At 59.2% G+C, this 22,125-nt stretch overlaps 1 protein-coding gene across 1 annotated transcript; it reads right to left on the bottom strand.

Moving 5' to 3' along the window:
• Positions 1 to 32: 32 nt before the first annotated feature.
• Positions 33 to 17,187, bottom strand: CCND1 (cyclin D1). The gene is made up of 6 exons (XM_026004220.2): positions 17,072 to 17,187; positions 12,167 to 12,541; positions 10,509 to 10,724; positions 9,901 to 10,060; positions 6,057 to 6,205; positions 33 to 3,319 (listed from the first exon to the last, which is right to left on the bottom strand). Exons 2-6 carry the CDS (start codon positions 12,362 to 12,364, stop codon positions 3,155 to 3,157), a joined length of 888 nt encoding a protein of 295 aa, XP_025860005.1. The 5' UTR covers positions 12,365 to 12,541; positions 17,072 to 17,187; the 3' UTR covers positions 33 to 3,154.
• Positions 17,188 to 22,125: the final 4,938 nt, after the last annotated feature.

Below are 22,125 nucleotides of genomic sequence, written 5' to 3'. Positions count from 1 at the left end.
TGCCCACCCCAGGAAACAAACAGGCACCGCACTGGGGTTTTACCAATTTTATTTCTAGGCTTTTCACGTTTGTCTTTTTTTCTGCTGGAAACGTGCCGGTTATATGTCTGTGCCACAGTGTGCCACCAAAACACACACAGACCAAAAGTGCCTCCCCACCAGAGACCCTCACAGACTTGCTGGTCACAGGACAGACTCCGCTGTGCTCCCCAGACCTGCCACCGGCCTTTGGCCTTTGAGCACACACAACGTTCACCCCCCATGAGGACAGACCGTCCCTCAAGGACCCCGTTTGGTTCAGACAGAGATGCCGCAGCCAGAACGGTTGAGGTAAGCGGAAGCAGTGTTCCTGCAGGGGCGGGGCGGGGTGGGGCGGGGCCCGGGCCTGCCAATGGCCCGGGAGCACCCAGGCTGACCCTGCTGGGGCAGGGGCTGCCAGCGGTGCAAATCCTTTTGGTTCGGCAGCGTGCTAGGCGACTCGGGCACACAGCACTGTTAGCTGGCTTCGCTGAGATCTGGAGTCTTTTTTTTAAATTAGCATGACGCTGTAATGAAGAGAACAAACAACGCTGGTACATAATAACAGATGCAACACCCGGAACTTTAACCAAGTCCAGAAGCTATTCTGATCATCCCGAGTTTCTGGGTCCTGCAGCACAGCACCACGGTGGCACGTGACAACACACTTGTTACAATAATAATAATATAATAATGCAACTTTCATAGCTACACGTAAAGAACAATACGGCTGTAAAAAACTATGATGGTAGCACGTCCCGGGTCAGGTGGACAGCCCAGCGTTACAAGCGCAGGGAGAAGGAAGCGGTCGCGGCCCCGGGGACGCCGGGCTGGGCGCACAATCGCGGCCTGGAGCCCACCCCGCCAGGCCCATTTCCGGGATCCTGTCCTCATGTCTGCCGAAGCAGGGGGCCTGCGGGTCAGATGGAGCCTGACCGCCTGGTCTACACATGGCTAAGAGAAGCATGAGGTATCGTGAAACAGGAACCTTTTTGGAATAGAGCAGTAATCACATTAAGTCAAAATTGATCACATAAAAAAAAAAATCTACAAAAAAAAAGGCGCCCTTAATACATTTTTCTATGAGAAAATTAAAACTAGAACATGGCAGTATATGACATTGTAAAACAAAACAAAACAAAACAACTGATCTTCCAATAGCAGCAAAACAATGTGAAAGAGATACAGAAAAGCGATGTGAATCTGTTTCCAAACTGTGCTGGGAAGTCATCGGTAGCAGCGAATCAGGAAACCGAGCCGCAGCCCGCCTGCCGCGTGGTCCCGCTGTCGGCCCTCTGCATGCCCCCCGCACCCTCACCAAGCACCAGCCCTGTGCTCTCCCTGCCTTCGACTCATCCTACGTAGTCATTACAAAAAGGTACATAGCCAAGATGTGCAAATTGTCTATTCGTCGCTAAACTTTTTTTCAAAAGGGGACAAGAATATGTCGGGGCTGAACTTGTTTCGAGTACCCTAATTTTCTGTGGAACTCTGAGGCCTCTCAGGTGGGGTTCCCGCTTGGGGCAATGCCAGACAGGCTGAATCAGCCCGAATCCATGCCGTGTTTTTCCTCAGGATCTTTTTCTCTCTCCTACGAAAAAGGACCGAACTTTTATAAACTGTATGAAACCTGCAACGTCAAAGGCAGAAAAGTGTATGTGTGTGTGTGTGTGTGTGTGTGTGTGTGGGTGTAAATCAAGGGGAAATTGCATTACTTTATAAATCATACTGGCCTTACGAACATCCTCTGCAATAAATATTCTTTTTAGCCTTAACTATAAATTATATATTTTAGTGTTTAAAAACCTTCCTAACCCTTACACTACGCGTTCTCTAGGTAAGCCTTTAAAGGCCCCTACTTCCAAACACCAGTTGGCACCAAGGACTCCCGAACTTCCACTGCTCTACAGAGAAAGGAACGCATCATCCTGGCAATGTAAGAATGCACTTCTTGACCGGAAGCTCATCTTCAAGAACATCCCCTCTCACTAACTCCATAGTGACATGCACTTGCCTCGCAATCCTGTCTGCACACAAGGACGTGAATATTCCCAAACCATTCCATTAAGAAATTGTCCCCCCACCCCCACCCCGCTCCACACACAACATAAACAAGAGAGATTCCCTATAACCGCTGGATTGAAAGTGCTTTGAAATGGAATGGTTCTAGAATATTGAGAAGGAAAAAAAAAAAAAAAAAAAAAGGAGCTGTGGATTTCACCTGGATGTGAGCAGGCTGCAGGTCTGTGGGGGTGAAAAACCAGCATCTCATCAACAGGCAACTACAAAAATAGGAAGATTATAAAAATAGAATATATTACGTCGCTATGGCGGGTTCTCTTTCCGGCAGCGCAGGCCAGGAGGCAGAGCTGGTTTTCTGTGACCGCTGCGCTGGCCGGGGCCCTGGCCACCAGTTCTGGGGCGGCCGAGCGAGAGTCAGCAGGCAACCACGCTGAGCTCTACGCTACGCTAACCGAGGTTACATCAGCCACGGACAGGTGAAGAGGTGACACGCCTACCTACAGAATAAAATAAACACGCGCAAATGACTTATAAAGTGACTACATGCACGAGCAAGCGAGATGCAGGATACCTAGAGCCGCCTTAAAGCACAAGAGCACGTTGGCTACCTAAAATCCTCTTCTACTTCAAAAATGGTTGGTTGGCTTTTTTTTTTCTAGTTTTTAAGATGTTTTTATGCTTTTTTGTATGGTTTTGTTTTAAACACGTAAAGAATCAAATCTAATCCTCCCCTGCAGACTCATTCTTCCTGTTAATGCCTATCCTTTACGACACAGAGACACAAACACATCCATATAAAAGAAAATCTAGTTGATTATGGGGTATAAGATCCTCTATTTTTGTAGCAAACCTCCCCCCACCCCCCAGCTCAGGGTTATGCAAATACTATTTTTTTCTCTCCTTTTTTTTTTTTTTTTTAAAGATCTTTTTTTCGGGTACTTTTTTTTTTTTTCTTTTGCTTAAGTCAGAGACGGAAGGGAGAAAGAGCAAAGGAAAAAAAAAACCAACAGTAAAGGAGAAGGAAACTTTCCCTTCTGGTCGTGACCGGTCCTGGCGAGGAGCGGTCCTGTCCGGGGAGCACCCGGGGCCGGCCCCTCCCGCGTCGCGCGCACCCTCAAATGTTCACGTCTCGCACATCGGTGGGCGTGCAGGCCAGGTCGGCCTCCTCCTCCTCCTCCTCCTCCTCCGCCGCCTTGGGGTCCAGGCTCTGCTGCTGGGCCTGGCGCAGGCTGGACTCCAGCAGGGCTTCGATCTGCTCCTGGCACGCCCGGAGACAGTCCTGGCCAGACAGGAGACAGGGGTCCTCAGGCTGAGGCCTGCAGGGAGGGCCCTCTCCCAAACGCCAGGACTTGGACTGTTTCTGTGAAAGTGAGGTTCATCTACAGCACTGCCTTCCCCCAGATCTGGTGAAGGACAACGTGGAGCCACGGCCCAAACCCCAGGACTGACCAGCGTGGGCTCCCCGCTTGGCCACCTACTGTCCCTGCCTGAGGAGCATACACACCTACTTGGGACCAAAGGGGGCTGCTGGCTGTCTTCTGTGCACACAGAGGCCCTCAGCCATGGGCCGGGTGCCTCCCTGGCCTGCCCTGAGCCGCCCCAGGGCCCTAGCCCCCCGCTGGATTCCTCTGCCAGGCTCTGAGCCCAGCTCGCTGTTCCCACCAGCCCTGCTGCTGCCCTCAGCGGATTCAGTGCCATTTGATCCAGGTCAGAGAGGGCCCCCCGAGCCCTGCTTTTCGGACTTAACCTCTGCGGTGTCAGCCCTCGCAGTGAACCCAGCCTTCTGTGATGAATGGCCGTCAAAAGCGTTAGTCCGTGCATGACTGAGGATGAACGTTGGGTGGCCTGGGGGGACCTGGACCCTTTATCCCCCTCCATCCTCGCTGCTTGGCCTGTACCCAGCACTGCCCCCCGCCCCCCTCCTGCCAGATCTCTTCTGCTAGCGCCCTCCCTGAGGTCTCAACACCCCTAGAGGAATCTTGCGAGTCCAGGAACCTCTCCTGGTCTCATGGAGGCAAATCTCCCAGGAGCTCAGAGGTGCAGGTGTCAGGCTGCCTGTCCCAACCCCTGGGATGCTGCACTGGGGCTTCTATTCTAGAACCAGGTAGACCTGCCAGTCAGGCCTGGAAAACAGACCTGTGCCTTTCCCATGGGACAGGTGAACCACGGGCGCACCGAGGGGAAGGTGCCGCTGAGCTTCCAACCAGGTGGGGCTAGAAATGGGTGGGTGTTCACTGCGCAGAAGAAGTGGATCCAGGCCAGCAAGGCTTCTGAGTGGACCCCTGAGGACCTGCCCTGTTCACAGAGCTCTATGTTTGTACACGGAGGGCTTTCTTACCCCACCTCTTTGGTATTTGTCATGGCAAGTGAGGATGGCAGAGTGGGTGCAAACAGCCAGTTTTACAGATGAGGAAACAGAGGCCCAGAAGGCCTGGCGTGGGACCCAGGACTCCTGATAGCTTCCCCAAGCACCCAGAACAGCCCCCCAGTCCCACCCGAGGCCCAACGGCACCCACCCACAGTGGCTCTTGGCAGGCAGCTCGCAGGGGCAACGGGTTTACTTGCACCTGGTTACTTGGGAGGCCATGTGGTGGAGGGGAGGGCAGAGGGGTGCAGGAAGGGACTCCCTTTGTGTGGCCCTAACTTCCTCCCTGCAGCCACTGAGATCCCCAGTGTCAGCCCAGGAAGAGCCAGCTGGAGACCCCGGGGGCCAGCTCTGGGGATGGGCAGCCTGAGAACAGGGCTCTGCGGCCCAGGGTTTTCTGCATCTGGGCTCTGCTTCATTTGTCCCCAGGTAACCAGACTAATGAATTCCAGCCTCAACCAATTTCTCCCCCGTCCGTCAGCTGCAATCTTGGTTCCAATCTCACTTATACAATCTCTCTCCACATAAGGGATCGTGTAGTGATTTCCCACAACTCTCTCTGTGCTGTGTCTCCCTCGCTGAGGGTCCCCAGCAGCCAGGACACCCCATCCCTCTAGGCGCTCAGTAAGCACAGAGACTGAGAGGGGAGCCACCTGCTCCCAGGAGGGAGAGATGCAAGAATGCCACCCCCTCCAGGCAGCCAGCAGTGCCTGGCGGGGGTCGCATCGGCTGCTGCTCACAGCCTGGCGTTTCCGGAACTGTGTGGTGAGGCAGCAGCCACTAGGGCCCACAGGGCCTCCAGGGCACTGGACGGCGGACCACCAGAAGGCAGACAGAGCCCGAGGCAGACCTGTACCGGGGTCAGGGCGGTCACTTGCTCCCACTCGGCACACCAGCGGGGCCGAGGGCTGACCCACCAACCTCGCGGGTCTAATCTGGTAAAGGCCACAAACCCCTATAACTGTGACTTCCATTCTTTCTCTAAGACAAGAAAGGAACTGGGAATAAAACAATGGCATTTTTAAGAAGGAAGACACAATCGGCTCCGGCTCTGGGCTCCAAGGGCAGCAGCCACTCAAAGGGGCCGTAAAACACGGGGTTGTCTCCACGGGCCATTGTTGCGTCTGGAGACCTCACAGAAGCCTTTTCAAGCTCCCATTTATGAGCCATCCGCATTGTGGCCCAGACAAAGCTCAACTGGGCCCCAACTCCACATGCCATTAGGGCACGGATCATTGACGGGCCTGCCTTGTGGCCCCTCTTCCTGGACAGCTCACCGGGAGGGCTTTATGGCTCCTGCCTGCTCTGGGAGCCCCAGGCTGGGGGGGAGGTGCACTAGAAGCCTGAGGACCCCCCCTGGCCTGCCCGCAGTTCTGAGAGGTGCTTCTCCTTCCAAAGGAGCCCCAGGAGAGTGGGGTGAGGCTGGCACCCTGTCAGCCTGGCACCAGGTCCCATGCCTCTGAACCTAGGCACCAGTCCCATCCCCCAGCATGGTCCCCCATGCCCCCATCACCTCTGGGGGTCTTGGCATGAGCCACTGCATGTCATCAGCGAACTGGTTTGGAGCCCTAGGTGCTAAAAGTTTCTAGTACCTGGTGCTGGGCAGGCCCTGCCAAGCTAGCATGGGAGCAGCATGTACTCGATCACTTACCGCATCACACTTAATCACTTTGGAGAGGAACCGAGTGAGGCGGTGGTAGGACAGGAAGCTGTTGGAACTTCCCAGGTGTAGACCTTGCACGGCGGCCACCACACTGCCAGCTGCCACCATGGAGGGTGGGTTGGAAATGAACTTCACATCTGCAGCAGAAATGGAGAGAGGCAAGAGAGCCATGAGCGGGGCACCCTCCACAGGACCCCATGATCCCAGCAGGCTGAGCACTGGCTCTGCATCAGGGTGCGTCCCAACCCGTGGCCAGCCTGGGTTGCGGATTCTGAGGGCTGGTCAGAGGGGCTCTGGCTCCCCGCACCTCCCAGTGCCCGAGAGCAGAAACCAGGCATGGGATCCACCCAACACAGGCTGGAGATGTTCACTTGAAAACAACAAAAAAAGCCAACTAAAGAAATAGCCATTGGCAAAAACAAACTGCAGAGGCCTCTGGGGAGGGGACATTGCTGTACTTGAGCCTTGGGAACATGTCGTGTATCTGCAAAAAATTTATAACGACCTACAAGGTGTGCCGGGCCACATGAGTCTCCCCTACCCCTAGGTCTCCCAGCCCTCGAAGAGTGTGTGTGTGTGTGTTGGGGGGGGGGGGGCGTGGGCACTGCTCCTCGTGGGGGCATCAGATGCTTCTTCCCACCCTCTTTTCCTCCTGGGACACAGCTGGTGTAGCATCACCTCACTACTTCACCTGCCAATCAGCCAGCACACGGTCCCCTCTGCCCCGAGGCTCAGCTCAGTGATGGATGGTGGAATCCCTGCCTTTCCTCCTAGGCTGAGCCCAGCACCTCCCACACTTGTCATAAAAAGGTGGGAAAGCAGGAAGGACGTATAAGTGGCCATGCGGTGCCTGTGGGCTGTCGTCCCGTGGCGCCCAGTGAGGCATTCTTGGTGGGAGAGGCCACTGATCTCCACATCTTGGGCAGGGGGCCCATGTGGCATCTTTGTCAGCCCCTTGGCCTCATCTTGTGCACACAGAGCACCAGGACTAGGCTGACTGAGCTGAGCTGGGGGCACTGAGCAGAGGGAGTGGAGTGTTGTAGGCCTAGGGGTGCATCCCTGTGCTTCCCCCCAAGGCTCCATCCCAGGAGCAGACGCAGGCCCCACTGATCAGGGGCCTCCGCAGAAAGGGAGCCACCCTGGAGGGGCAACAGAACCTGCTGCCAGGGGCCGTGGCCACTTGGAAAAGAAATCCCTAACACAGCATAACACCTCTTACCCCCTCTTTAAATGGGAGCAGTCCCCACCCAGTCTGTGAGCCGGGAGCCACGAATGAAAAGCGCTTCATTGAGGCACATCGGGGCTGCAGGCAGAGGCTGGTGCCATCCGAACAATTTGGCTGGACCTTGAGACGGCCATCTGAGAGGGAGGGGGGATGTGGGGCCAGCTCCCCATGGAAGGGTGTGTGTGCACATGTGGTGCAGGGTTTATGGGTTTAGATAAGGAGTGTGGGTGTGCACATGTGTGTACGAATGTGCACGATTATAGGCTTATAGGGTGTAGATAAGGAGCAACCCAACTGCACCCCCAAAGTTCTGACACTTGCTTCCACTCTGTCAAGTGCAGAGAGCCTGCGGGCCACTGCCAGAGCAACCACTGGAGCTGGGTGGCATTGCGACCCTTGCTAAGACCCCCTCACTAGACTCAACTGTCAGCTTCCTGAGCACCAGCAGCTTGCTTACCTAACCCACTGCAGCACCCTACAAAGCTCTAGTGTACACATGTATGCACACGTTAACAGAAGAACAAAACTGAACTCTGGTATGGGGGGACGTGTGCACGTGTGCAGATATGTAGGGGCCCCAGTTTGCAAGCACACAGAGCAAGAAGAACAGAGTCCGTCCCCCCACAATGGTACCATTAAGCGGGACCCTTGCTCTGTGGAGGACAAAAATATCTTTTGGGGCTTTTGCTCATGCTTCCAACTCAGTTTCTGTTTTTGAGCTGCAATCATTCAGAGAGAGGTCCCCTTGTGATGGAGGGCACAGCTGCATTTTGAACCGTGCAGGTGAGGATCTGGGCCTGGAGAATATTTCTGGGGGACCTGGGTAGGCAGGTGGCCCTTTCCTCCTCTGGCCTGATTGTCCCCCTCGGGGCCCCACCCTGGAGTTAATGCATGTAAGGCGCTGGGTGACCACCGGCCATCCCTTCACCTTCCCCCAGCAGGCTGGAGGTGCTTGCTGGGCCCAGTGTTCCTCCAGCAGGCTGGACAGGCTGGGCATGCTCATGAACACTGACCCACGGTGGCTGGAGAGCCAGCACCAAAGCCCGTTTATAGCCTCTGCACCAGGCTCGCCTCCCTCAACTGCCAGCACTGCATGCAGGCTACACACCCCACTTCCCTGGGGTTCTGGGAGAGGGGGAGCTCCAGGCTGCCCCAGCCATCCTGGGGGGGAGGGTGTGCAAGAACTATTCCTTGCATTATCTCCAGGAAACTCTGCCGTTTCTCTGAACCACTTTCAGCTCCATAAAAGGCTGCCTGGAAGTCTCCAGAGGCCGCTCTCTTCCGAGGCGCCCCAGCCAGAGAATGCCTCCCCTGCCTGCTTGCGGGGCTGGCCCCTGGAGGCTGAGGGGACGGCCAGTGGGAGGCTCCCGGCCCCTGCCCCAGGGCCAGAGATGCCACCCTTCAGATCCATCCAGGCCGACGACCGTGTACCCCTACTCTTCTCACTGGGAAGGGCTCCGTGGAGGGGGGTTCACACCTTGAACAGGAGGTGGAGGATGGGGAGGCCAACAGAACCTTCCCACTCTCGCTTGACCCAGAAATAGCCATCACCAGAGCACCCCAATATCAGGAGGGTGCTGGGAGATGCCGGACTAGGGGTTCTGCTGCTTCTGGGGAGTGATAGATGCCAACTGGCCCCTTTGATGCCGTGTGGCCCTTTGGTCACCCACAGTGAGCCCCAAACACGTGTGACAGCTGAGGCCTGATCAGGGGCGAGGGTGGCCCACTGCAGAGCTAGCTGGGATCGGGGCATAGGTCCCCAGGCAGGGTTTTCCAGATCTCCTGGGCCCAGCCCATGCGATCAGAAGGAAAAAGAAAGAGGTCACAGGGTGTCAGGGCCAGGGCCGGGGGAAATGAGAGGCAACATGGAGTGTACGTATGCATGGTCTGTGCTGAGTTCTCAAACGCTGGCTGCCCAGGGGCTCGGGCCGGGGCAGTGCCAGGGAGAGGCCCCCAGGGACCATTCAGAGCCCAGCCAGGGGCAGGGAGGGCTGGACCCCCGCTGCCAACCACAGCAGCCCAAGCCTGGGGCCGCTCTGAAGCCCCTCCCAGGGCTCAGTTGAGCTCTGCCGGCCTGAGGCACCCCTGGTGGGGCCTCAGGCAGCCAAGCTCCTCTGCTGGCCGCCCCCGCACAAGGGCTGCTGCTGGCAGCCCAGAGCACGTGGTGCAGGCACTGCGGGCCGCCACTCCCCACCCCTGTCGGCGCCCCTGGCAGGTGGCCCAGCCCGGGAGAGGCCAGAAGGGGGCCCCTTGAGGACACGGGGAAGGACTGGAGATGGAGAGGAGAGGACAGGAGTAGGGAGGCAGGCTGGGCAGCCAAGGTAAACCCCTTTCAGCTCGGAGTGGCCACACCCTGGCAGACCACCCAGCCCCATCCCCAGGGCACTGTGTGGTGGTCCTGGGCGGCCTCAGTCGCCTGACCCAGGAAGGGACTGCCCCCCAACCCTGCACCTAACCTCAGCACACAGTCCAAGGAAAGAGGAGCACCTCAGAGAGCAGGAGGGGCCTGGGGACCACCTCCTCAGATGAGGAAACTGAGGCGAGGGGCAAGGGGCACCCAGGGAGGCAGGGGCTGGCGGGGGCTGCTGCAGGACCCAGCTGCCCTACCTGTGGCACAGAGCGCTACGAAGGTCTGTGCGTGCTTGCGGATGATCTGTTTGTTCTCCTCTGCCACTGGCATCTTGGAGAGGAAGTGCTCGATGAAGTCGTGTGGGGTCATGGCTGCCAGGTTCCACTTCAGTTTGTTCACCAGGAGCAGCTCCATTTGCTGTGAAAGTGGGGTGTACCAGCGTCAGGAGAGGTGCAGGGGCAGCTCCCGTCGCCTGCCCTCCAGTCCATGCATAAGGGCCCGCGAGCGAAGGGACGGGGCATGCCACCCCAAGAGGAGAGGGTGCCAGCGAAGAGGATCCGCACCTGGAACGCAAGCCCTTGCAAAGGCGCGCGCCGCCGTCGCTAGGGGGCGCGCGCCGCCCACTTTTTGGCCGCGCTAGGGCGCTCACGGGGTGGGAGTCCGAGCGGCCGCCGGCCCCGAGTGGCGGGGCGCTGGGGATGGGGGCGGCGGGGGTCCGGGCCGCTGCTCGGGAGGGCTCCACCGGTGCGGGCGCCGGCCCTGGGGTGCAGGGTGCGTCGGCGGCCCGCGGGCACCCCCCGCACCTCCCCCACCCCGGGCTCCAGGGGCGTGCGTGGGTGGGTGGGCGGCAGGGGTCCCCGGTTACCAGCAGCTCGTCGGGCCGGATGGAGTTGTCAGTGTAGATGCAGAGCTTCTCGGCCGTCAGCGGGATGGTCTCCTTCATCTTCGAGGCCACGAACATGCAGGTGGCCCCCAGCAGCTGCAGGCGGCTCTTTTTCACGGGCTCCAGCGACAGGAAGCGGTCCAGGTAGTTCATGGCCAGCGGGAAGACCTCCTCCTCGCACTTCTGCTCCTCGCAGACCTGCCGGGGCACCGGGGCCGTGACCGCCGCCGCGGGTCCCGGGCGCGTGTGGGGGGCGGCCCCTCCCCCGCGTGGGAGCCCCCTGCCCCGCGTGCCCCCGATGCCCACCCACCCCGAAACTGAAAGGGAAAGTCCCCGGGCGGCTGGCACGGCGGGGGCGGCGGTGGGCACGGCGGGCGGCGTGCGCCGGGGACCCCGGCCCGCGTGGGGGCGCGGGGGCTGCAGGCCGGGGCTCGCCACCCCGGGGCGGGGGCGGGGGCGCGGGCGCGGGCGGGGGCGCGGGGCTGCGGGGCGGGCCGCGGGGCCGGGCGCCGCGCTCACAGCGCCTGCGAGACACAAAGGTGGCGTCCCAGGCCGCCGCGCCGCATTTCCCCAGACGTCATCTTTTCAAAAAATATTTAAAAATATAAAAAAAATAACTGGGCGCACAAAAAACCCCTGAAAATGACCCTCGGGCGGCCCTCTACCCAGGCCGGGGGTCGTGAGCTCGTTGCAGGCTCCGGGGAGAGCCCCAGGAATTCAAACTCGGGCCCCCCCCCCGCTGGGCGCGGGCGCCGCTTCCCTCTCGCAAGGGCACCACGCCGCACTTTCAAAAATTACTTTAAAATATCTGCGGGTGTCCCGGGCGCCCGCTGAGGGCCTGCGGGTGCGCCCCGGGCCGCCAGCTCTCCGCAGACGCGTCCCCCACGCAGAGACCCCTGCGGACCAGGGTCAATCCCCAGGGCCCTGGGGGCCACGCGACCTTGCAGCTCGGCGTACTCTCCGGCCCAGGCTGGCCGTGCGGGGCGCCCCGGGACTCGCAGCTGGAACAAAGGGGCCCCTCTCCCCTCGCGGGGTCCCCCCGGCCGCCCGCGCTCCGGCCCCGCGCCCCTCCCTCCCGCTCCCGGCGGCCGCGCGGCCCCTCGCGGCGGCCCCAGCGCCTCGCCGGCCGCTCCCCGCCCCCACCCTACCCCCAATTATTAATAAACACTTTTGCTTTGCAATAAAAGAACAAAGATGGCGCATAATACTGGCACGAGCGGCCCTTGCATACGTGTCCATGGATATTAATTTAAAAATCGAATCGATGCCCCCTCCCCCTGGAGCCGGCGGCTCGCGGCCGCGCGGCCGGAGAGGAGGCGCCGCCGGGCTCGGGCGCGGGCGGGGGCCGCCGGCCCGCACCCTCCAGCCACCTGGGGTGCCCCTGGCGAGCCGGCTTTCCGCGAAGGGTCCCCTGCCCGACCGCTCCCCCACCCCACCCCCACTATCCCCGCCCGGAGAGGGAATTTCAGACGACCCCACCCCCACCCCCTCCTCGTTCAAAAAATACCCACGATATCTATGTATTTTGAAAATGCGGTTCCTAGCAACCCCCTGGCAAACTTCAGAGTTGGGGCGGGAGAGAAGCAAAGAACCGTGGGTTCGGGCAACAAGTGGCAGGAGCGTCCGGCGAGAGCCCGCACCTCTAGCATCCAGGTGGCCACGATCTTCCGCATGGACGGCAGGATCTCCTTCTGCACACACTTGAAGTAGGACACGGACGGCGCGCAAGTCTCCTCCGCCTTAAGCATGGCCCGCAGCACCCGGTCGTTGAGCAGGTTGGCATCGGGGTACGCCCGGCGGATGGTCTCCACCTCGCAGCACAGGAGCTGGTGTGCCATGGCGGGGGCTGTGCTGGCGGCCTGCGCGCGGCGCTGGGTCCCGGCTCGGTCCGCGCTCCCTCGAGCTCGTCTGCCCCTCGCCGGAGCGCGCGGACGCTGCTGCTCGCTGCTACTGCGCCGACAGCCCTCTGGAGGCTGCAGGACTTTGCAACTTCCAACAAAACTCCCCTGTAGTCCCTGTGACGTTACTGTTGTTAAGCAGAGATCAAAGCGGGGCAGAGAATGGGAGCGGGCGGGGGGGGGGGGGGGGGGGCGGGCGCAGGGGGAGGGGGCGCGGGCTCCGAGCGCCGGGGAGCGGAGAGGGGCAGAGCCCAAAAGCCATCCCGGAGGCGCCGCGCCTGCCCCGCGGCTGAGTCGCCCCCGAAGCCTGGTTTTCATAGAAATGCAAATCGCTCGAGGCCGCCTTTCTCCCCGCCGGGGAAGAGGGGGTGCAGGGGTGTCTGCCCTCTGCGAGTGGGTCCCCCCGGATTTGGGGGGGTGGAGGTGGCTCTGCAGGGGTACCGCGGGGGCGGGGTGGGGGCGGGCAGGCTACACGCAGCCGGGAGAGAGCGCATGGAGGGGGGAGGGACCCCAGGGCCCGGCGACACCCTAGATCCGAGCCGGGAGAATGGGCGCGTTCCCGAAAACGCCACGAGGGCACCCACGGGCGGCCGGGCGGCCAGGGGACCTCCGCGTCTACATCTTTCATTTTCATTAACACGTGTAAATTTCAGGAGCCACTTAGCGCCCGGGGACGCGGAGCGGAGCCCGCGACCCTGCTGGAGGCTGCGCTCCCGCGCCAGGGGGGGTCGTTGCAAATGCCCGCGGGGGTATCCCCAAGTCATAAAGGGATTTCAGCCTAGCATGCGCTCGCCCAGAAAATAAAATAAATAAAATAAATGTCCGAAAATTCCAGCGGCAGCCCAAGATGGTGGCCAGCATTTCCTTCATCCTGTCCTCCTCGCCTGGGGGATGTGCGGGTTGTCTTCCTACCTTGGCCAGTCCATCCTTTCAGGGATCCCCAGTGCCCCCCCCGCCCCCACCCCATCCCGGCAATTTCAGAACAGAAAAACGCCCTGAATGGAATGCTTCATTCACAGTGGTCTCTTGTCCTGCCTTATTTTTTAATTAAAAAATAAATTAATTAAATCGCTGGAAATATCAGTCGCTTCCCTTACCTGGGACAAGACCACCGGAAGCTTTTTAATTGGTTTTGTTGGGGGTGTGGACACCATCGCACCTTTACAAGGAGCTCAGGTTTGCATTCGCGCCTGGGGAGGGGGGGGACCATGGCGGGGGGGGGGGGGGCTGGCAAAAATCAGAACAATTGTTGTTAAAGAAATGGGTGTATTGATCTGGTTTTAAACAAAATCTACATATATTAGTGTTTACCCGAGAGGGGATCCAATGTTATCACTAACTTAAGAGCTATATAAAATAATAGAGAAAATGTGGGTTTTTCAAAATTTTTGTTCAGATAAGGTCTCTTTTAGTGCCTTTTTTTTTTTTTAATTAGAAGGACATTTTGCTCAATTTCAACTTTCTCTGGGTAAGTTTTTACACTACCTGTCCCCAATGAAGAAAACTGTTCCTTGACTTCCCTCTGAATGCAATTTAGTGTCATCAAGCCGCCGCATCCCCGGACAGTAAAGACTCCAAGGAAACGGATGAAAAGCCCCCTCCCCTGCGCAGGGGCGCTCGCAGCCGGACCAGACCCCCCTCCCGAGGCCGCGCTTCCCGCTCCCCTCCCCCGCCGGGAATTAGGGTCACGGAGATTCCGGGTCCGGGAGGGTACTTGCCCCCGGCTCGCGCCTCGGAAGCGGTGGGTGGCCCGCGCAGGGAGCAGGGGCCAGGGAGCGCCCACCGCCGGGCCCCCGCCCGGGGCACCCACGCTCGCGCCGGCCGCGGGCACGCCGGTGCCTCGCAGCCGCCGCCGCCGCCGCCGCCGCCGCAGCAGCCCGCGCACGAGGGCGGCCCGGCTGCTTTTTCATTCATAAAATCCCGACCGGGCGGCTGCCCCGATGATTTATGGGGCTGCGCGCTATAGCCGGGCGGCCGCTGCCCCGGGGGCGGGGGTCCGAGCCCCGCGGGCGCCCCGGCCCGGCCCGAGGCGGCCGGCGACGCCGAGGGGCAGCGGGTCATCAAGAGGCTCGCCCACTCCTGCAAGACGGGCTCCGGGTCCGGGAGGGAGCTTCCCCCTAACCCGGGAGCAGGACGGAGGAAACTGGAATTAGCATGAGCCAATGGGGGCGCGGCGCTGTTACTAGGCGGGCCGGGCAGATCTCGACGAGGAACTTCGTTGAGTTCCCCGCTCAGGGACGAGCGCAAAAGTGCAAGCCCGGCCGGCGAGCGTGCACAGCCGTCCAGGAACCCGCGGGGGAGGCGCAGGAATTCGGGGCCTGGCGGGGAGCGCCGGCTGCCCAGCCCCCACCCCGGGGAGCCCAGATACGCGTCCTCCGAGCTGCACAGGGGGCCGCCGGCCCCGGGCCCTTGAGGGCGGCTGCTTCTAGGACAGCCGAGGACGCGTTTTTAGTTTTTTTTTTTTTTCCAAAGAGAAAAGCAACTTTTTAAAAACGTTACTGTTGCAGTTTTAATTTTGCACTGCCTTAAAAAAAAAAAAAAACAACGCTGCACGAGGCGGGCACTGCGCCTTCTGGGCTCGTTTAAAGCGCTCTGCGTTTATTTCCCGGGGACTATTTGGAGACAAAGGGGCCAGCGGCCCAACAAGGAAGGCACCGCGTTGGTAGGAAAGAAAGTCCAAAAGGAACTTAAATCACCTTCCCGCTCTCCTCGCCTCGCCCCCGCCCCCGGGGGAGACCGCGGCCGGCCGGGGCGGATCTCCGGCCCCGAGAGGGCGAATTCCGCGGCGGCAGGCGCGTTTGCCACCGTCCCTGGCTGTGGGAACCTTCATTGAGGCGGGGGAAGGGAGCGCGTTCATTCAGGAACCGGCCCGCCGCGGCGCCGACCCCTGCGCGCTCTGCGGCTGCGCGTCGCCCCGCGGGGGGCCGTGGGGAGGGGGCGCTGGGCCCAGCAGAGGGCTCCTGGGGCCCCGACCTCGCGCAGCCGCGCCCCCCCACCCCCCGCCACACCAGGGGCCCGAGCGGGCGCGCCCAGGTGGGATCACCTGCAGCCGCATACCTGGCGGCGACTTGAAAGCACTAAGCTCTTAAGTCGCCCCGGAAAAGGCTTTCGAATGCGGGCCGCGGGGTCCCGGGGCGCTGGGGCTCCCCTTCCGCCACCCCCTCGCCTCGGGTGAGCCTGGAGGCCCACGCGCTGCCCTGTCCCCGCCGGCGCTACGCGGTGCGGACTCCCCTCGCTCCCGAGCTGCGGGGCTCACCTGGGGCAGCCGCACCTCCCGCCGCCCCTGCCCGCGGACCTGCGTTTCCGCCCCCGATCAATTAATTTCTGCCACACACAGACCCACCCCCTCCGCGCCCCCCGGCCGGGAGCCTGGCTGGGCGCGGGGACGGGACACTCCTCCCCCAGCTCTGCAGGCCTTGAGCTAGGTGTGCCCGGGGTTATAAAGCCAACCCCAACAGGTGGGGGGTGGGGTGGGTGCGGCTTACAAAGCCTCCGGTTGCCCTGGGGAGAAGGTGCCCTCTTAGGCGGGAAAGGAGATCTAACTCCTTGACCTTCGTCCCTCAAAGCGCATCGCCTGGTGCCCTGAGCGATATGAAACCCCAAAGTTCACTAGGAATTCCCTGGCCTCCTGGCTCAGGGCCCCTGGCCCGTCTCTAGCCAAGTGCCGCGGAGTGGGGCGCCCAGACTGAGATCACCACCTCCAACCCAAGCAAAGAAATCGGTTGGGGGGCGGGGGTGATGACCTAGGTGGCCAAGTCCCATCCGCGTCTCCCTGGGCCAAGGGGGCCGCGGCCTACCTGGGGCGGAGCTGCCCCCCGCCCCTGCTGAGCGCGCGGAGCGCCCCTGCGGACACTCGCGGGGCGGGGGCGGGGACGTGGGGGGGGGGCGGAGGGGAGGTCGGTAGCCCGCGGGTCGTCTCGTCGGAGCCGCACCTTCCCGGAGGAGGACCCGCGCTGAGACCCTGTGGGCTCCCCCAATGCCCCTCCCTCCTCCAGGGTAAGGGCTCGACGTCCCCCCTTTCGCCCGGACGACTGGCCACTCGCTCCCCATCCCCGCGCTTTCCCGGAGACTGTGTTGGGATGTGACCGCATCCTCGTGCCTGCTTCCTGGTGCCCTTGGAATGCCCCAGAGCGTCTCCATCCTTCCCTTCGGCCTTGGGGGGGGGGTGGTGGAGGCATGGTGGGCTCTTTATTATGCGGCGCCTCCGAGTTCTGGGGCTCCAGACACTTGCAGGAGGGGAAAAGGAAAGGACATGCTTTTCCAGGTGCGGGGAGAGGGGTCGCGTACCCAACGCCCTCCACTCCTGCGCTTAGGTCCCGTGGCCTCCTGCCGTCGGGAGGGCGGGTGGCGGGGCGTGGACCCTCCGGGGAGTTCCGGGCGTGCGGAGCCCGAGGCGCCCGGAGGGCCGCGCTCCGTCCCCACACCCCGCCAGGGTGCTGCACGGGGCTCCACCCTCTCCCGCGAGTCCCGGGGGACCGGGCAGGGGCTGGGGTGCCGTGCGCTTGCGGAGAGGTGGGAGGCGAGGGCGCGCGCCGCGGGACCCCGGGCCTGGGCTCGGGAGGCGCGCGGGACTGCGCCGCGCATTCCGCACATTCCCGCCCGGCCTCGGTTCCGCCGCCACGTGGTCGCTCTGCGCGCCGCGCTTACCGTAAGGCTTGGAGAAGGCGCGCACGCCCGGCTCGCCCGCGCGTGCGGACCTCCCAGGGTGCGGGACACCGAGGCGTGGTCCAGCCGCCCTGCCCGCGTCCGTGGACTGGGGCTCTTGTTTTGTTTGGTTTTGTTTTTAACGTACTAAGGAGAGTTGTGCTGCTGGAGTGATGACGTATTCATTTGTAAAGGCGGGCAAGGAGAGTCTCAGGCCCCGTTGGTAGTTGTGATCGGGCGACTGTCCATGTGAGGAACAGGAGTGACCACTGTGTCTTCCCAGCGGTGACAGAGCCGGAAGAGGAACTGCAGCTTCTGATCGTTTTCTTCTCCTTTTCCTTATTATTCAAAAGCAGTGGGCGGCACAGCCCAATGCTCTGCACAACTGGTAAGCCCAATCTGGGAGGTTCTTCCCCCGTCAAATAAACTGGCTAGAACTATTTTTTTCTTTTTCTTTTTTTTTGTAAAGCTCTGAAAGGTCTTTTTTTCTGAAGATTAGTACAAGATAAAGAGTCTGGTTCATCCCTGGAACCTGAGCAGCTGACCTTAACCAACAGGATGCCTGGCTCTGCTTCTGGGGCCCACTGGAGCCCATAGGACCCTGCATGGATGGAGGTCCCCCAGGCTGGAAGGGGTGAGAGGAGTTCCAAAAGCTGTCCACATATTGCCACCTCTCCCAGTCCCCACATAGACAGAGGGCTCTCCCTACAAACACCCAAGCAGGGATGAATTGGGGGGGGAGGGGTAGGGAGGAGAAACAAATCAGTACCAGCTCCCCCCTCCCCCTTCCAGGTGAGACATGCCTATTTGCTCAGAATCCAAACTATTGCAGGGTTTTGGAGAGCAAGCATCCTCCCCTCATGGACCAATCCTCGTGCCTCACTTCTCCTGCAGGGTACCTTGCCCCCAAGCTCATTGATGCCATGCATTTAATCTTCAAAGCAAACCCCAGAAACACACTTGGTGGGTGGGGAAACTGAGGAAGCTGAGCCTTGTCCAGGGCTCACAATGCAACAACCGTGATGTCCCCATCCGTGATGAGTTGGGCTCTGCACTGTCCAAGCCCTTAGGCTGCCCCTCCCTCAGGGTCATGAGCATTGTCAGAACAATTTCAGGGGCCTTTGACACTGATAAGGATAATAATCTACATCTTCAAGAATTCATGCAAAACCAAGCCATTTTTTTCCAGACGTCAGGAGGTTTGCTCCCATATTTGTGAGAGTGCCAAGAGTGTCACCTACAGACCTGCATCTGCTGGGAGCTGTCCGGTCTTGGGTAAATCTTTGTCTTCGTCTGTAAAGTGGGGTATGATTTCACTCCAACCAAGGCCATGGAGCAGAGCCATTAAGGTAATATGTGTGAAGCAGTTAGCAGTAAGGCCTGGTGTATGTCAAGGTCCGTTAACTGTATTCATTCATGTATTTGTTCTTGTGCAGAATGAAGGCCATGTGATGCATAGTGTATGTGGAATTGATTAAACATTTCAGTTTATATTCAGAAAGAGGATTTTTAAAAAATGGCTTTCTAGTCTGTAAACTTGCTTTCATTTGCTGGCTTCTCCTGAGCTGTCTGTGGACGTGAGACTTAAATACTAGAATATATTATTTTAATTTAAAAAATATAAAGTTGAACCACATCAAGCTTCCCATCTCCCTTCTCACCCTGGAAAAGGAATAAGATAAGTGTATTTTAAAAATAAGCACCCTGGAGCGCCGAGGTGGCTCTGTTGGGAGTGTCTTGAGTCTTGATTTGGCTCAGGTCATGATCTCATGGGATGTGAGATTGAGCCCCTGAGCTGGGCTCTGCACTGAGCATGGAGCCTGTTGGAGATTCTCTCCCTCCATCTCCCTCTACCCTGCCCTGGTCCTGTTCATGAACACTTGCATGTACACTATGTCTCCAAAAAAATTTAAATAAATGTAAGCACATTGATTAAGGGCACAGTGTCAATGCAAGGATGAGGGACATATATAAAAAGGAAGAGGTTTCTGTTTGGTCTGAGAGGGTGGATACCCTAAGGCACTACTTAGGTCTCTGGATGAACAGGGCTTGTGCCTGCCATCCCATGTCATAGAAGGAGCCACTCTGTATTCAAGGGGAAGAGGGGAGGCAGTCACAAGGGAAACTGGCCAAAGGTGTAGGTCAGTGACATGACTGAAAGCAAAGAGGCACAACTATCAAGACACCATGAGGCTGACTGGGGCACGGCTTGGCCTCAGAGTCTTGCTGCAGTGAGGGGAAGGTGGAGAGGGTGGAGAGGGTAGAGAGGGTGGGGAAGGCTGACTTCAACATTTAGCTATGGTTAGGGCCTTGTGGGGAGAGAGGGCTCCTGGACTGGCCAGGGTGGAGGGGCAGTCCCTACTGTGGAGGCACTGATGGGGTTAGGGGCCGACCCATGGGGACGTATGGCAGCCCTGTGGCCTGGGAGACTGCAGGGAGACCTGGAGATGCTGAGAGGTTCAGTGAGGGGCTCCTAAGCCCTTGTGTGTGTGTAGGGGGGGACGGTAAGCATCAGGATTAGGGCCTTGAGCTGAGTTCTTAAATAAAGGACTTGGCATTACATCCAGCCCCAGGATATTTCCTTAGCAGACCATCCACAGAAGATTCACCAATACCAGAGAGGAGGGATGGGGCAGGGTGGGCCAGGAGGTGCTCACCCTCCAACTGGAGCCTCAACCCCTCCTCGGCCCTGGCGAGACCCCTGTGACAAAGGACCACACACAGGGAGAGGAGTCTTAAAATGACAGACATTTGTTCTGTCACAGTCTGGAGGTCAGAGACTGAAATCAAGACGCAGGGCCATGCTCCCCACTGAGGCACGAGGAGAGGACACTCCCTGGCTCCTCCAGCTGCTGGGGGTCAGGCTTCCCTGGGCTGCTGGATGCACCCTTTCAGTCTCTGCCTGGGTCTCCATGTGGCTGCTCCTCCCTGTGTTCTCTTGTCTTCTGTCTCTTATAAGGACGCTTGCTATTGGGTTTAGGGCCCTCATGGATAACCAAGATGATTTCATCTCAAGAGCCTTCCCTTGATTACATCTGCGAGGACCTTTTCTTCCAAATAAGGTCAAATTCACAGGCTCTGGTGGTTAGGAGGTGGACACATCTTTTTGGGGGACACTGTTCAACACACTCGGGCTAGGGAGAGGGAGAAGCATGGGATGTGCTTTGTAGCAGCTTAGAACAGGCAATCAGATTCTTGGGTTTGGTTTGACTCAGGCCTTATTAGCTGCTTCAGGGCAGGAAGACAGGCCCCAAACATGACTGAGTTATAGTCTCTGGCCTCCAGGGCTTTCCATGGACACCTGAGAAATAATGCATGGAAAGCTGCTTTTGCTTGAGAGTTTATGGCCAAATTGGCAGGTGCCCTCTGTGGGCTCCCACCGTCCTCGTCTTGCTCACTCCCCTCTGGAGGTAGACAGGTAGACGCACCGCGCGAGCAGTCTGATTGCCATTAGAATTCTGACCGGGGTGAGAGAAAGGCTTCACCCAAGCACGAGGAAGGGTGGAGAATGAACAGGCAAAGACGGAGGACAGGGGAAATGTTCTAGATATTTGAACAGCACGAGAAAAAACCCTGAAGGGAGACAGTGCAGGGTATATACACTTCGCTTAAAAGGGAAGAGTTTGGGCAGCCCGGATGGCCTAGTGGTTTGGCACCACCTGCTGCCCAGGGCCTGATCCTGGAGCCCCGGGATCAAGTCCCATGTTGGGCTCCCTGCATGGAGCCTGCTTCTCCCTCTGTGTGTCTCTGCCCCGCCCCCCCGCCCCCGTCATGAATAAATAAATAATTTTTTTTTTTTAAAGGGAAGAGTCTGACTCTGCTGGGTTTTCCCTAAGTCCTAAAGCATAGGGGTGGGCATGTGGGATCCGAAGTGTCCCCTTCTAGTCCCGGCTCTGCCACAGCCTATGTGTGTGACCTCCCGCTCTCTGAGCCTCAGCTCTCTCCCCTGTCAAACACACATCATGATGATGTAGACCTCCCAGGGTCGCCACAGAGATTCAACAAGTAAGGGGAGCGAGACTCACCAAGAATCCTGCACCCTGAGGACTTATGAGTAGGCGTGAAGGGGCCTATGTTCTCCTGCCCTGGGTGCACCCGGGGGGCAGCACTGGTGGCGGCAGGGCCATGTCAGCTGTGACTGGGAGCTCCCACCTGCACCTTCATAGCCACTCTGGGCACAGTCCCCTTGTCCCCATTTTGCAGATGAGGAAGTCAAGGCCGGCAGGGTCCCGCAGCGAGGGCGGAGCTGGGAGGCCTGCTGGCTGTGACTCTAAAATCCGAGGTGGGGGAACAATACAAGCACCTGTAGAGATATTGCAAGGTTCACTTTTTAAAAAGGGCTTTATTGAGATATAATTTACTTAGCATGATGTTTACCCTTTAGAGCCAGTGGTTTTCAGCATATTCCCCGAGTTGTGCGACCATCACTGAGATCCAATGGTAGAACCTTCTCCTCACCCCCAGGTCCCACCCACCAGCAGCCAGCTTGTTTTCCTCTTGCCTTCCTCTGTCAGAGTCATGCTGTCGTGAGCGCTCAGGAGTGAGGTCTGTGTGGCTGCCCTCTCATGTCTCCTGCATGGCAGGGCTCACCGGGAGGCACCGCCAGCTGCGGGGAGACCTCGGGGCTCTACCTCTCTGGGACCCGGGGGACCCGGGACAGACCTGGATGCTTTTGGAGAGGATCTCTCAGCCGTTTCCCCCCTCCCCCCTCTCCCTTGTCTGTCCCTCTGTCTTTCCTCTATTCCTTCAGCAGGGAGCTCATAAAGTCTGGAACTGCAGGCATGTGTAAGGGATGACTTTATGTCCCGAAATAAGCACGTGCACAGGAGTGGCATGCTGCCCTAAGTCGCCATGCCCAGCTCGGTGCTCCATGGACCAGAGGGAGGGTGAGCATCGCTAGGAGCCCCAGCACGGGCATCTGCGGTTGCCTCGGCTCCGACTCCCACCCACTCAAACTGCGTGGTTAGCATCCCAGACATAACCCGGGGGGTCAGGCAGTAAGAAGAGAAAATAATCTTAGACGTGCTTCCTTTCCCTTCCTCTGTCCCCGCAGGCAC

The sequence above is a fragment of the Vulpes vulpes genome, chromosome 5 (genome assembly GCF_048418805.1).
Source record: "Vulpes vulpes isolate BD-2025 chromosome 5, VulVul3, whole genome shotgun sequence".
Taxonomy (NCBI): domain Eukaryota; kingdom Metazoa; phylum Chordata; class Mammalia; order Carnivora; family Canidae; genus Vulpes; species Vulpes vulpes.
The sequence above is the reverse complement of the archived record's forward strand: the minus strand, read 5'-3'. Positions and strand labels throughout refer to the sequence as shown.